Below are 16,059 nucleotides of genomic sequence, written 5' to 3' on the forward strand. Positions count from 1 at the left end.
TAATAATTGCAAAGTGTATAATTACGAACGTCTTAAATTTAAAGTTGAACACGCAAATCATTTTCATTATAATAAAGTTAATTAAGTTTGCAAAGTTTTGTTCTACGTGGAAAACAATTAAAAACCGACAATTTTTAAGGTTTAGCTTAAGAAATACAGAAGAGCCGTTTGATAAGATCCTCCAGTGTGTAAAGGAAAATAAATAAGCACTCTTGTTTGAAACTTCTATAAAATTCTTCACTCTTGTGCCATAGACTCATATTAAAAAAGTTTCAGTTATTAATCTGTGTCTTTGTATACAGTAATAAAACCGTAGTTAGTTATTGCGGGAAAACATCGCTTTCATAAATAAGCACGTTAATAATTGAATTTTAATACTACGTCGTTTCCATTTAAGGCATATTTAGAATATAGTTTGGAATTTCGGATAAATGCATTATACCAAAAATTTAACGTTGAGCGAATTTTAAATTAGATAAGTTTAACAGCTTTTACCCCGTAGAAAATTTAAACCTCTTATAACTTCTAACTAAATTTTGTTACGGTATCATTTGATAGGAAGGTGTTTAATCGTATAAATATGTTAATCATCCCTTATGAATGGTTATGAGATTTTTTTTCTCGGTACACTAAATATTTAATTCCTAGACGATTACGTATAAAACCACAAGCAGTCCTAAAAGGAGGTCTACAGAGTATTTGAAATGAATGAAGGAAGGAGATTTAATTCCGCGAAGATACAGTGTAGGTCTATTTATACATTGTTCTTGATGAAGAAGAAAAATTTTTGCGTATGAACTAAATCCTTGCGAATTTAATTAACTTAAGCAGTCTAACTTGAATGTCAACAAAGCCGTTTTTTAATTAAAAGTAATATTTATTCTATTTCCAGCGAAGAGATAATTGAAATGGAACCCAAATATTACTGAGAATTTACGAAACATGATAAAATTTGTTCAGTCGGCTGTACATTATTTGTGGCGTATCACATACCTTCCAGTGCATTCTAATAATAAGTTAATTAATTATATAGGGGAACGAGATACTGTATTTGTGCGGATAACGAAATCCGAAAATTAATATTCATTTCATGGGTTGTAACAGATTTGTTTCCACGAATCTGTTCATTTAATTTTTTTCCACCTACACTAAACATAATGGTTACGTTTATTATCTGGAAGGATTGTTGTTTAAAGCACGATCTGCCACAACTACTAGCTTTTAAAGTAACGTTAAATAATTGTTGTGGCAGTGAGCGATATAATAGCATGTATTTGAAGTAACGGATCGTTATTACTTTACACATCAACACTATTACGGAAACGTCAACAAGAACTTAGTCATGAATTGCAACGGGTCGCGTTATTTGTTTTTTAAGACCCAACTCGCTCCAAGAGCAAACGCACACCCTCCTAATCATCATAGGGAGGAACAAGACCATAGTCGGTGAGAAGAAAAAGCATCCCAGGAGGGTGCTACTTGAGTAACGAAAAGAAGAAATAGCCAAAACCGACAAGCAAGTAGCAACCCATGGTTAGAGCTGCTAAACAAGGGCTCATATGCCAGATCAACATAGGTATTTTGCCAACCTCGTCAGCGGTTTATCGTACAACAACGACGCGCTAGCATATGCGTTTTGTAATTTAAGATCGGTAACGAGTAGACGTATTTAACAAAATTATCCACAATGACCCGCTTCATTTACCTTCTCCTGAATATTTAATACGTAGTGCAGTTTAAATATTAATTTACTCTATTGACATCAGAATTAAAATGGCATTTCTAACCGTGCTTATTACTTTATATTGCTAATTCCCTTTTAGCTTCCTTACTGTTGAACAAGATATCAACTTGGGTTATCAATGAATGAAATAATTAATCCCCTTACAATGCACATTCGCTCACGCAAAGTGATTGTTACATTTTTACTAAAGTGTACAATTTTCCAACGAAGTTAGGTACGCTATTGCAACCAGTTTCTCTGTCCGTCCTTTCGAGGCCTTAACTCCTCCTACAGTTTTCAATATATTTAGTTAGTTATTTTTGAATTCGGTAGCTAATAGCTCTGGCACCTGAGCAGAGATAAATCTCGACGATTAATGTACGCATGCGCAGGCTGCGGAATATCAACTTTCTTATTTATGGAGATATTTCTTTGAAATTTTGAAGTAAAACCAAACATATCGCATATTGTAAACATTAGATTAATGTGCGCATGCGCATATCAACTGTCTTATTTATCCAGATATCTTTTTGAAATTGTAATCGCAGATGCTTCTGTTAAAGGTAAACAGTAGATGTGCACATGCGCAGTCTATTCCCATTCTGCGCAGTGCCTTCCGTGTTTATGAAGATATTTTTTTGAAATTTTAACCGTAGATGCTTCTAGTTTGAAATTTGAACCACAGATGCTCCTTAAACATATGACATATTGCAAACATAAGATGCGCGAATGCGCATCCTAGCATTCAAATTTACCGATGATAATACTAAAGACTACATCAAAATAATTGCATATGATGCGATACCAGCAAAATTAGAAAAACCAGTTTGATATGTGCACAGGGCAGTAGAGTATAGTTTGAAAAATCACTCGCTGAAAAAGAAAGGGTCTTGTATATACCTGCAATATGGGAAATTAGTAAGAGGGGTACATGCGACAGAAGAATCGACGTGTAAAGATTCGCAAACTCGCAACAAGAGATATTAAAGAGCCAAAATACACAAAAAACCAAATCGGCTACAAACATTGATTGATCACCTGTACTGCCTTGTTTACTAGCCCAATACTATCGCAAAATGTAAGCACACCCTAAAGTTAAGTATAATGAAACGTGGAAATTAAACGATTATACTCGAGGAGGGCCGTCTTTTTTCCCTTTTTTTGTAATTTGTACCGTTAATATTATAAGATCTAAGATTTGGAATAGATCATGTCGTATTATCCACTCGGAGCTGAAGGTTCTTATCTTCCTATACCCGGAGCTATATGAGCACGACTCGCAATGAAACACAACATGCTCATTCGTAAAGCCGCTGCCGTTGAATCTGTGTCAAGTTGCGCAAAATATTTACATTCTCCCCGAAAAGAGGTTAGCAGCCCTATATTCGCTGTCCGAAGGGAAGATTAGGCACCGTCAGCTTCAGATCGACGATATAGTATTTCCGGTAGTAGAAGAAAGCGCAACGCCCTCCCTTTTTACGCTAACCCCTCAAGTCAAAACTACGTGCCATTTTTCTATGGGTAAATGTAATAAATTCCTTACAAAAATATCTAATGTTAATTTGCTATTGTCAATTAGTTTCTTTTATGTATTAAATTCGTATTATGATGGACTCGACCCCAAACTGAAATGCAAAATACGTGCATTTATTTAGAGATACTATTTTTGCTATACTAACCATTTGATCTGTTAAAGTGCTTTATACTTACAGATCTCGTAAAGTATTTATGCAGTATCAACTTAAAATTTTATCAAGTTTAATAATTTAAACTACGCGATTACCGTTTTTCCAGCAATTAATTTAATTATAACCCACGCAAACTTTATCTACCTTGTTATTAATATATAGCCTATGAATTTCCGTGCTTTCTTTCAGTAAAACCTAGTTCCCTTTAATTCACACTAATCTACTTTGTAAATACATAATTTTCTTTCGGTCGCGTTGCTACGTCATTCGTTATAAAACTATAATTTTACGAACAAATGCACAGATTTCACGTGAAACTTTGACAGGTGTAATAAAATGTTATAGCCCGCTTAAACGTAAAATGTACTAATTAAAAAAGTATGAAAGTGCAGTGCATATTGTGACATGTAATTAATTAAAATAATCGAGTGCAATGATGCGGCGACAATACAGCTGCAAACATAATTTCAATTTAAATTTTAATTGGCAAGTATGGCAAATAAACTGGGAAAACACTTGTACATCACCAAAACGAAAATAAATTTCCATCAACAATAATCTATGGGGCGCCGTTTGTATCATAATAATGCACCCGTAAAAATATATTTATTTTCGCTAAAATATTATTTTTGGTCGATATATAGTACTTTTTGAACATTTATAAATTATATTTAGTGCAGCGGCGAGGCAACAGATGGCACCAGTTATCACTATTACGCTTGTCACCGTTGCATTCGTTTGACGTCTTTAATGGAATGCAGAAGTGCGTCAATCGCATTTGAAAGTTTGGTTAATGTTCGCTTGCTGTGCTGTTGCTTGCTATCCTAGAATAAGAAATAATAATAACTTTTAAATAGGTTTGAACTTTGAATCGCTTCCATAAAAAAAACGTCAGGCGTGATAGTGATAACTGGTGCCATCTGTTGCCGCGCCGCTGCACTGACTTATAAATTAGCCGCACTTTCGAAAGTTCGCCTAATATAGACGTTTTGGTTGTTCTAATATACGTATGCATGTATGTCTTCGGTGGACGATGAAATATATAGATATTGGGATATATGTGTTCAAAAAGTACTACAATTATATCGACCAAAAAATAATATTTTAGCGAAAATAAATATAATTTACCGGTGCATAATTATGACTCAATCTGCGCCCCATAATATGCATACAATTTCCAAATATGGATTTTCATTATTAGACAGTATGCCATTTCTAAATTAGGAAATGGAGGTGGAGCCTACTTCCGACGTGTTAGGACGTTTTTAGCGTAGTATAAGAGGGGGACAATGTAGCGAATATTCGGGAAATTTCGATAGACATCGAGGTGCCATGAAAGATTAGTTAACGGCGTTAAAGAACGAAGGCGAATAAGCAAATCAAATTGTGTTTCATAGAGTACCGATTTCAACGCCAACGTAATAAATAATATTTTAACTGTTATAAATCAATTCATTTCAAGACTGTTATAAATCAATTGTAAATAAATAAAAGACGTAATTAAATTTACGTTACATTTTCTTAATCTGAGAATAAACAAACTTATCCCCTGGAGATTAGTAGTGTGGAAGAAAGTACAAGGGAAAGTACCACCAAGTAACATACACAGAAATTAAAAGATACTGCCTTGTCTGCATAAGAAACAGAAGGCCTCAGTTTGAACAAAATAAACGTCATAATGCATCTAAGAAATATTGGTAACATCTTTCACGAAAGCTTGGGAAAAATTTTATCATTTAAGGATCTTAATTACCAAATAAATAAATGCTCTCAAAAGTCAAATAATTTCGTGCATCAATGGCTTATAAGCATATAATAAGTATTTATCAATTGCCTGGACAGATCAAGAGGCTCTCCCGCTCCGAACTGAAAGCAAATGGTTTCTATACAAACTGTCCCGACGAAGCGAATTCAAATCAAAAGATAAATTTGAAGACAAAAGTATAGGTTTGGTGTGTCATTACGGAGGCCGGCGTTTCAGGTCGTAAATAATTTGTTTGCAAAAACACGCAAATGGCCAACGTGCTTTTTATCTTCCAAGCAACACAATCATAGTAAGTGGACGTCATATTATTTTAGAAGTGATGTTGACAGTATTCCATAGATACAACGTTTACGTATATATTTACGTAATATGAATACCACCCGGGCTTAGTCTAAGACTAGGCGCAAATTGAGACACGTATTGTACGTGTGACATTCTTCGATTGTATTTGAAAACTCGTATCCGTTTTTGTTTTCCTTTTTTTTAAATTACAAAATGGCAGAAGAAAAGTAGATAGAGGGGGTAAGGGAATATCAGGAGCTACATATACTACATAAAGACACTGCAAGTTTTTCTTCGGTTGCTATCGGCTTTTGAGCATTACATCTGTTTGAATAAATGTCTTGTCGAATTATCCCATGAACTGTAACGTTATTTAGTCGATTCGTATTTCTATTTCAATGCTTTTCGCTATAATGTAAATTTAATTTGCTTACGCCATCTAGGCATCTTCTTTGTAATTCACTAATTAATCTTGTAGCAGAGTTATTTTTCCCAGTTCTTTCCTTTGCCGTTAGAGGTTCTTTTAGTTACTTCTTTGTCTTGTTGTTAGATTGCACGCTTTGCACCTTTCTGCACTTAATTCAATCCCCTCTTTTCTCTCTGCTTGCGCGTTGTCGTTCTCTTTCTCTTCCTTTAGTGAAATTGCTACCTTCCAAATGATTAGATGCAAATGTTCTGTTGGTAACCATTACTTTCTTGACTTCGCATCTACCTGAAAAGGTCTTATGCCCGGTTTCTCCAACAAAATATAAGCTGTACCTTAGGCAAGGCGGTCTTAATTGTAAGGCGTCCTTAAAATTAAATTACGTTGCACCAAAATTTTAAGTTCGCATCTTAGCTAAGCATCAGAATTTGTCTGAAACGATCTGGCAACACAGAATTTTATCAAATGAATGCCAATTTTACTAATGAATCGCGTTACCGAAGGTAGGTACCTAATAATTGCAAACTGTCAAACTTGATAGTTACTCCACAGAATAAGGCCTTATTCTGTGAGTTACTCGTCATTGCCCCACCGAACCGTGCACCGAACTTGTTAGACATCGGCCAACATGCATTCTAATAAAAAAAGAGTGAATTACACTCAAGAAGAAAAAAAACTATTAATTCATTTGGTTGATTCAAATAAAAATATCATCGAAAATAAAGATACAAACGCCGTTTCAAACCATCAAAAAGATGACGTTTGGAAAATTATTGAGCAAAATTTTAATAAAAAGTGTTTCAACGTCTTTCGTGACGCCAATTCTTTACGGAAGCAGTGGAGCAATATGAAGCAGGACTCAAGAAAAAAGGCGGCACTAGAAAGGCAGGAGCTTTACAAAACTGGTGGAGGAGTTGCTCCTGCACTTTCTTCGAAAAATTGTGAAGCAAATGAACAATTGGTTTTGGATATAATAAATAAGAAGACAGTCCTTGGTCTAAGAAATGAATTTGATTCTGATGTAATGAAAGGTAAAATTTACACTCGAATTTCCATTAATTATATTTTTAGTGAGGCACACATAGATACAAGTATTTTTATATTTTGTAGAACCTATATTAGATCATCCAGCAGAGGATATTCTTGGAATGCCAATTTTGATATCTTCCAAGCCCAATCAAGAAGAAATTAACATAGAAATACCGTGTACATCCAGTACACCTTCGATTACACCTTTAGAACAAACACATGATGAAACTGAACTGTGCAATCAAAACGTTCTGCTTACTTACGAAGAGCCCACGCCCACACTTTTACGAGGCACTCGTTGGTCTGCTCGAAGGAGACCTAAAATTAACGCAGACCTGGGACCTACAGAAAGAGCTAAAATTGAAGTACTACAAATTCAAAAAGAAATTCTTTTGCAAGAAAAGGAGCACAAGAAAATGTTACATGCCATGGAAGTTGAGCACAAGAAAAAAATTTACTTAATGGAAGAGGAAATTGGGAAGTGCTCTTGTTCCAAGTAAATGTTGCCATAAAATAAATCTAGTATTTTTTCGAAGAATGAATTCATTTAAATAAGTATAAGTACGTATTTTCAATTTTAATAAAAAATGTTTATTGTAGTAGGTATGTTAATATGTAATATAATTTATCTTTAAACTTGCAAAATACGAAAATTACAATCTAGAAAAATATATATCTACTAAATGTCTTCTATAATCATAGCCTAAATCATTTTCTTCGGCGGCTAAAGGAATATCTCCATCTCGAATTGCTTGCTGAAGCTCGTGTTCCATAATTAAATTTTCAATAGGTGGTTCTGGTTCTCCCCTCAAACGAGCCAAATTGTGCAAAAATGCTGTAGCCACAATAACACAAAGTACATTTTCTAGCTTCATTCTACATCCATACGCTATTATAGGAAATCTTCTTTTCCAAACACCAAATAGATTTTCTACCTTGACTCTACTTTGAACGTGACTTCTGTTGTAGTTTCTTTCACCATCGTTCTGAACATTCAGAAAAGGTGTAAATAGATATGAAAGATTCATATAACCGCTATCTCCTAAAAAGTAAGTAGCGATTGTAAATTAATATTGAAAAAAGTGCTATTTACCCAACAAGATACTATTTCCAAAGTCTCCATTATTGAATCTATGCATTAATCGTGAATTTCTAAAAATGGTGGTATCGTGCGTCGAACCTGGCCAACGTGCGACGATATCTTGGAATAACAGGTCAGCACTTGTAACGGCTTTCACATTTACAGAGAAATATCCCTTTCTGTTTCGATATATTTCAGCATCAGCTCCACCTTTAAATTAAATTCTTATTTGTAGAAATGAGCGAATGTAAAGTATAATACTAAAAATAATGTGAAAAAAATAGTGTAGTAAGTACCTTGTGATTGAATTTTTATATGACATCCATCTATTGCCCCAATGACTCTAGGGAAACCAGCAATGTCGTAAAATTTATTCTGAGCACTTGCAATTTCAACTTCATTTCGAGGCATGTATATAAATTCCCTTGCAATTGATGCTATGAGCCTTGAAACTTTTGAAACAATTTTACATACTGTTGACTTGTCTGCATGCACAAAGTCTCCAACAGCAACAAAATGCCCTGCACTGGCATAAGCTCTTAACGTTAGCAAAAGTTGATTCATGGGACTGATGGAATTATTCCTGAATTTCAAAAAACATTATTGTACACCTTGAATTCGCACTATACAATAGTCACAAAAAGCATTATATGTAGGTAAGTATACAAACGTGAAACAAACCTATGAATGATGTGTACTTACCTGTTATGGAAGTACTCTAGTCTATGTTCTATTTTCTCCAATAAATATAAAGCAGTCCCTTTTTCGAGTCGAAATCGTCGAAAAAATTCAACATTAGAATAAATATTAAATAAATTTCTCCTAATGTGAATTTGCCGTGGTATTCGAATATTTTCTACTATGTCTACCATATCAACCACATCGACATCATCGACATCGATCAATTCCATTTTGAAAAGTGACGTTTGAAAGACAAAATGCCACTCATTTTCAACTTCACTAACAATAATGCCGACTTAAGTCGCAGATTTTCACGACTTAAATGTAAGGCTGCCTTTGTGAATATAAGATGCAGATTTGCGTTGGTGCAACGTTTTAAGATAGACTTAAGATTTAAGGCGATCTTAAGATTCAAGTAGAGCTTAAGATACATTGGAGAAACTGGGCATTAGTGTTTTGCATTTAAACAATACGAGGTATGGTACATTAATACGCAGCATATTTTTCTCGTTTGGTTATAGTTTCCTTATTGTTTCTCATCGTTATTTCTTTTGGATTATATTTTACGTTGGTATATGCAGTACCCACGCAGTACGTGGATGATTCACCATTTTTATTTGGACCCGCCATTTTAGCAACAGTGACGAACGACGCGTGGATGTTTCTACATTACCGACTTGTGAAATTCTAACGACATTAACCACGCGAATCTACTTCATTCTAACAACTTGTTGTACCCGCAATTAAAAACTTCAGAATATGGACAAAAGTGAAGATGACGAAGTACACTAACACTGAAACAGAATCAATACGGCAACGTTTAAAAAAATTGCCACCGCAATGACTATTATTCCCTCCAAAAAACCTAAACAGATCCACTTAAGTTTGAAATCAAAAATTGGCACGTGATTAAACATCTCATCTAAATTTAGAATTCATAAAGTCCACTGATGCGCCAATAATTGTGAAAGCCCGGAAATTTAGTTGATATGTAAGCAAAGCCAAAAGTTGCCGTACTCTCGCAAAAAAGCAATTGCCAAGGATAAAAAGAATACGACTGAGAAAAACCTTGACATGATTAATTAATCCAAAAAAAGTTAGTTACCAATAATAATATAACCAATATAATTTGTTGTATGTATTGTCAAGTTGAACCAGGGATTTAAAAAAATAGTAAATACATATATGAACACCAAGTTGGTTGCAGTCAACATTAAAACCAACTTTAGGGAATCATAATAGGTCAGGTAAGCAGGTAGGTAACAAAAATTCTAAGAAGAGGTGAAGTGTACATAATGGGATTCATCTTTGGTGCAATAAAATCCTTTGTGAAAAACTGCATGGAAACTTCTACGGATCATGTGGAAATTATTAAATCGCACATAGATTCGAAATCGAAAAGAATTTTAGTTAGCATGGTCTGACCCCTCAGACGGGTAACATTGGTCCTGATTGCGGGAGTTCCAGCCTAAAGTTGCGAGTCAAGGGCGTAGGGTGTCGTAAACCGTTGTTTGCCACCCCCGAATCCTGATAAACCTGACTCAAAGACTTACAATTACTTAAACTTGTACAAAATCATTTAGAACCGGAACCGTCTATGATCGCGGAACGAATCAAATTTAGGTAACGTATGCAGGCGAGAGTGTGTGGTATTCACAAGACTGGCAAAAACGTGTCAATTTAAATCAAATTTGGACGACAATTTACGTGATCAGTTAGTTTTTGGTTTGAGGAGTGACGAAATAAAACAATCCACTTTGATCTATTCGGAAGCCGTAACTTGGGCGGTAAATTATGAATCACTGGAGGGTAACACGCAGAACAACGGTCCACAAGGAGTCTTATCATTTACGTCCAGGAGGCAAGGATGGAGGTGTCAAGTCCTAACGGAGGATGGAGAATTGGAGACGCATCAACTAAACCCAATCAGCGTCAGGGATACAGGGACGGAGGTACGCATCTTCCAAAAACCATCATCTACGAGGAAGCACAGGAGGTGCACCAACGCTAGTGCAAAAATTTGCGGTTTAAATAACCACCAATCGGTAAATTGCTATTTTAGGAAGGTAAAATGTCATATTTGCTCTAAAAGTGGGAAAAAATTTACAGATTTCGCAATCCATCGGAAACGTTGGAAATGAGAACCGTATAACGCCATATGTAAAACACAAATAACCAGTATTTACCCGGAATCACTTTCGTACACTTTCTGAATATAAGCCTCACCATAACATGCTCGTAATCCTATTAAAGGATATGAGCGACAATTTTAGGTTGGATTTAACAAAACAATTGTGCACTATTAAATAACTACCATATCGACAGTATCCGCGACTTGTCTTTAATCTACCGATTGTGGCAGAGTACGGTACAATCAACACTTGACGCGACACCACTGTCTCCTTTTCTGCTTGACGAAACTGATAACTTCATACCCATACACAGAACATTTTCACATGCTAAAAATTGTTCCAATAAGTCAGGTAAATATAGTCAGAATTATTTAAATCAAAAGACCGAAAGAACACCTGGTCGGATAATTCTGATTTAGATTTTTTGAATATTAGATCATCTTTTGAACAAGAAGGTCGATTAGTCGTACAAGTTTTTGTACAAAACACTAAATTTAAAAAAAAAGTGAAAATTTGTACAACCGCAAATTCTTTAATTTGTCATTAAATCAAAGCGACATTACTTTAGGAGTGTACAATAACCAATAAATCACTATGACAGAGTACATAAATACTAACGTTAAATATTGAAATTTTGTCGGAATATTACCAGTGTACGTAGGCGGACCACCATTACCAGGCAGGTTATGGGGTCACCGATTAAACACAATACCGGACAATCTGCATTTATAAAGGTCAGCTATACGTAAATAACATAAATGTGGATAGCAGTTTCGTGAAAAATTTGCGAGGGGCGATCTTCGGTTGAATCAGGTGATGTTTCAAAGGAATTCATTCACGTTCCTAAACTACCATCAAGGATACAACTAACCGCTGACGATATTTACATGGAATTCAGATTACGAGAAATACGACTATGATTAATGATTAATAGAATCATCGGCAAACCGCTTTGTGAATAGGTAAACGCCAAAGCAACTGTGTCATTGATTTAAACTCAGTTCTTCAGTTTACGCATTTGCTTCTGAACGCTAGAGATCTTTAGCTGTCCATTCGAATTCGGCGAGTTGTTATAAATCTGAAGTTGCATCGTGCTTCAAATAAATAGTATATATTTGCCTCACAGGATTGTTCCGCCTCAGCCCTATTAATATGTGTTCCCTTACAGCAAAGGCGATATTTTTTAAGAAAGTAAGAACCAATTCAAATTGTATTAAAGATTATGTAACGAGAGGGCATTTTTACGTAAATTTGTTGCGTTTTTATCCCATTAAAATATGCGGAAGAATAAAATCTAAAGGTGAAATACAGTCAAGGTTTCATTCACATTCAACCAAACAAATATTCGTATGTCACGTTTAATGTTTTATTTTGTTGGAGTTCAGCGAGCTTTATCAGATTCGGCGCCTCATTGCAGGCAAACGGTGTCGTTTGACGTGATAAAAAGAGGTACTTATAAGGTTTCATATCTGACACTGAGAGTTCGGTTTTTCTGCGAAGGAGATAAGTGAATTTCTGCTGCCTTGGCATTTTTTGTAGACCACCCCTGGTGCTAGCGAGAGTCTCTTTTAGTTAAGGCGAACAGGGTCGCATTTTGTCGGTCAATACTAGCGTTTTGGCCAGTACGGCGTTTTTCAAAAGTGGCCTTTAGAGCCCCAAAAAGTATATCCAGCGTTCGGGATTAACCAAGCTTCAAAGAGAAGTGGAAAAGATAACGAGTTACCATTTGGATAACGATCGTGCGTTTTAGTTTTTCACTACCCTTAGTGAAGCTGGGCGTCTAAAATTTGCGCCTGTTAGCTCGCAGAAAGAGTTCCTTTTCCACAAGGATTAATGATAGAGAGAAGTTCAAACATCTCGTAATCATATCGTACTTCAATATAAATAAAGACATTGTTCGTATTTGTAACCGTCGTGCATTCCACAAACATTACGGGCACTCCGTAGTGCCATTACGTACACTAAAAACACACCAAGATCCCGTATAAACCCAAAATTGTAATAGAGAAAACTGGTAGCCTGTTTAGATTCAAATTTACGTTCATTATTGTGCCGCTAATGTTAAAGTGAATCAACGTGAAAAGTTTGCGAAAGGACTTTCCCACACGCTAAACCGATAAGTCAAGAACAAGCATTTAAAAGCGAGTTAACATATTAATGCTCGTCTCCCATTTTCAAACCCCAAAATTGTGTACTGACCAATAGGAACAACAACCGTAACTACAAACCAACTGATCATCGCTCAGGACGTTTCTTTCCGAAAGCTATAGTCGGAGTCAACCAATTTCATCCCGTTGGGTTAAGAATGCATAGAGTTCAAAACTTTATCGAAAACTAAATTTCCCAATCTAATTAAACACGCTTAGAAAATTATTTCTATGTTTGGGTCATAATTGCTCATGCTGAACAACTTTTCTTAGTAACATTTTGACGTGTCATGAACAAAAAGTGCAGTTTACCTGAAAACAAAATAGTTTTGCGTCACTGTAACTGCCGAATTGATTTTTAAAAACCCAAAATATTCTTAAATTGTATTCACACCAAGAAAAGCTTATTCTTAGAATCTAAAAAAAATTCAAAAATTTTTAGTCCAACAGCTCTTGTAACATCAATCCATGGACACACTGTATATCTGTGAGCAGAATCTTCATTAATGAAACTTCGTAAAACACGGGACAGGATGACTAACAAACATCTTGAGAGTGTTTTGCAAATTTCTTCCACTAATCTTGAACCAAATATATTAATGAACAGTCGAAATCTCATTTGTCACATAAGTCCAGCACATCCAAAGATCATACACGATTTTTGCCACATCAGTCAATAATTTTTATCAATTGTATTTTTTATTACGTAGGTATAATAAATCGTCTTTCGCCCGCCTAAATGCTGTAATTATTTTATCTGGTCCTCTTTTAAAGTATATTAAGATACAAGTGTATAATCAAGTATTTAAAGAACGCGCAACGAGTTTAGTGGCACGACGCGAAGCGGAGTGCCTTTAACGTTGCAAGTGCTTTAAAGACCAATTATACACGTGTATCCTTATAGTATTTTTTATTATACCTGCAGTATAATTTAAAAATAAGAAATACAATGAAATCATATTGACGTTATACTCGAATACAGGTCTAATTAAGTGATCTGGGTGTTCCTAATTTCACAATTGCCCTGGAAATGTCACTTGACGTTTGCTTATAAAAATCATCGTCTTTGTGAATAAAACGATTTACGTTGAAAAAGATAATACACCGTCCATTAAATCGCTTGTAAAATCTAAACAAACGTTGGTAGGTGTAAAATCCAAATTCAGTAGTAAAGCCTATTATAAAGAATATGAAAAGTTGTTTCCATGGATGAATAGGAAGTTACTTACGAATAAAGTCTTAAATACATCGATAGTACTGGCATATATGAAGGAAATGTCAAAGGTATTTAAATAATCCGTATTAAGGCTGCTCATAGAAAGCTACGCCAATTTAGGAAGGCTTTTTGCATCAAAGGGAGCACCTTGGGATGATTGTAGCAATGACCTAATAGTGTCAGGGCATATCACTAGTATAATATTTACGTTGCATAATTATCACCGACAGGAATTTACAAACCTGAACTCGAATCTGAGAACAAAGGCCGCCAATAGTGAGTTTCGCATCAGCGTCAAGAACAAAGTGTACACCGTAACATTCACCGAAGCGGACAAGGTATACTGTGAGTGTGTGAGGAGGATAGGGCTCGAATATAAGAAATATGGAATGGAAGACAAGAGCAACTGGTATGGTACCATGGGACCCTACTTAGAATTTGCAGGGGCTTTCTCTCTCCGATATAAGGAGCTCCGCCTAGGTCACACCACCATGCCCATGGGGAAAAGATGACAGTTTCAAGTCATACTTGGAAGTATCATTACTTAGCAACTTTAAAGCACTTGTGTTTTAAAGGCCTTTTTTCGCACGCATTTGAGTGTTTAAAACGGAGATTGTGATTCAGGTATAATAAAAAATCTATTTCTGCGCTACATAGTTATGTGTATGGACAGAGTGAGCGGAGGAAGACATTTTATCGTAAAAGGATATCATTGTATGGTATCTTTTATCAAAGTTTAGTTCGGACATCAGAGAATGTGTCTACAATTCCACTTTTTCCATAATGCGCTAATAATCAAGCAGCTGCCACAATAGTTATTTGTGCAACCAGTTGGGAAAAGCACTATTTTTCGTAACGAGCTGATTTCTGCAACAAAAAGGATTACGCATTTGAACGAAAAGGTGTTGTTGGCGTATTTCCAAGAAAAGAAGGAAATGAAGAGTTCAACATTATGGAGTTTATATTCGATGTTAAGAACCGAATTGTCCTTAAAAAGAAAAATTGACATTTAAGAAATACACAAATTTACTGGCATTTTTAAAACGTCATTCTGAAGGTTACCAGCCTAAAAAATCGCAAGTTTTAAGTAAAGAAAACATTGCCAATTTTCTGAAAGAAGCTGGCGATGAGCAACATTTAATGAACAAGGTAGGTGTAAGCCATTCTTGTCTTGCAGTCATAGTTACATCTATTTCTACCATCGCTGTAATATTTTCTTTTTATTTCAGATAGCATTAATTGTCGGAGTCGCTGGAGCTTGTCGAAAAAGTGAACTAACTTTTCTTCGCGTACAAAATGTAGTATTTCAGGAGCAGTTCGTTCAAGTGACCATTCCCAACACAAAGACGAAAGTATTTCGAGAATTTGTTATAACCACTGGTGCTTTTGATGGTATAAATTGCATTGAAATGCTAAGGAAGTACGTGCTGCTAAGACCTTCAAATGTAAAGCATGACCGATTTTTCGTGAAATATACAAATGGGAAATGTGGAGTTCAACCTGTGGGTATTAATACTTTCGGAAATTTACCAAAAATGATAGCCCAGTTTTTAAAGTTGCCAAATCCCTGTTTGTACACCGGCCATTGCTTTCGGCGGTCATCGACTACTCTCCTTGCTGATTCTGGGGCCGATTTGTTGAGACTAAAGCAACATGGGGGGTGGAAGTCTAATACAGTCTCTGAAGGCTATGTGGAGAATTCCATAATTAATAAACAGAAGATTGCAACTAACATTCTTGGAGAGACTTCGATAGAAAAGACGCAAATTAATGCTACCCAGAAAACTACGGTGTCAGATGGAGTCAATATTGCCCATTGTTCCAATTGTGTTATTAATATTTATAAATAGTTTTTTCGGAATACAAGTAGTTTAGTTTAAATGACACGTTA

At 35.4% G+C, this 16,059-nt stretch overlaps 1 protein-coding gene across 2 annotated transcripts; it reads right to left on the bottom strand.

The window, feature by feature from the left end:
• Positions 1-7,058: 7,058 nt before the first annotated feature.
• LOC116167344 (putative nuclease HARBI1) lies at positions 7,059-9,114 on the bottom strand. 2 transcript variants are annotated; one of them, XM_031482691.1, is made up of 4 exons: positions 8,695-9,114; positions 8,289-8,575; positions 8,005-8,202; positions 7,059-7,953 (listed from the first exon to the last, which is right to left on the bottom strand). In XM_031482691.1, exons 1-4 carry the CDS (start codon positions 8,901-8,903, stop codon positions 7,565-7,567), a joined length of 1,083 nt encoding a protein of 360 aa, XP_031338551.1. In that variant the 5' UTR covers positions 8,904-9,114; the 3' UTR covers positions 7,059-7,564. The 2 variants fall into 2 exon arrangements, with proteins under 2 accessions (XP_031338551.1, XP_031338558.1); XM_031482698.1 differs by having other exon boundaries at positions 8,289-8,416; positions 8,467-9,114.
• Positions 9,115-16,059: the final 6,945 nt, after the last annotated feature.

Source organism: Photinus pyralis, unplaced genomic scaffold, assembly GCF_008802855.1.
Source record: "Photinus pyralis isolate 1611_PpyrPB1 unplaced genomic scaffold, Ppyr1.3 Ppyr1.4_LG1, whole genome shotgun sequence".
Lineage (NCBI taxonomy): Eukaryota > Metazoa > Arthropoda > Insecta > Coleoptera > Lampyridae > Photinus > Photinus pyralis.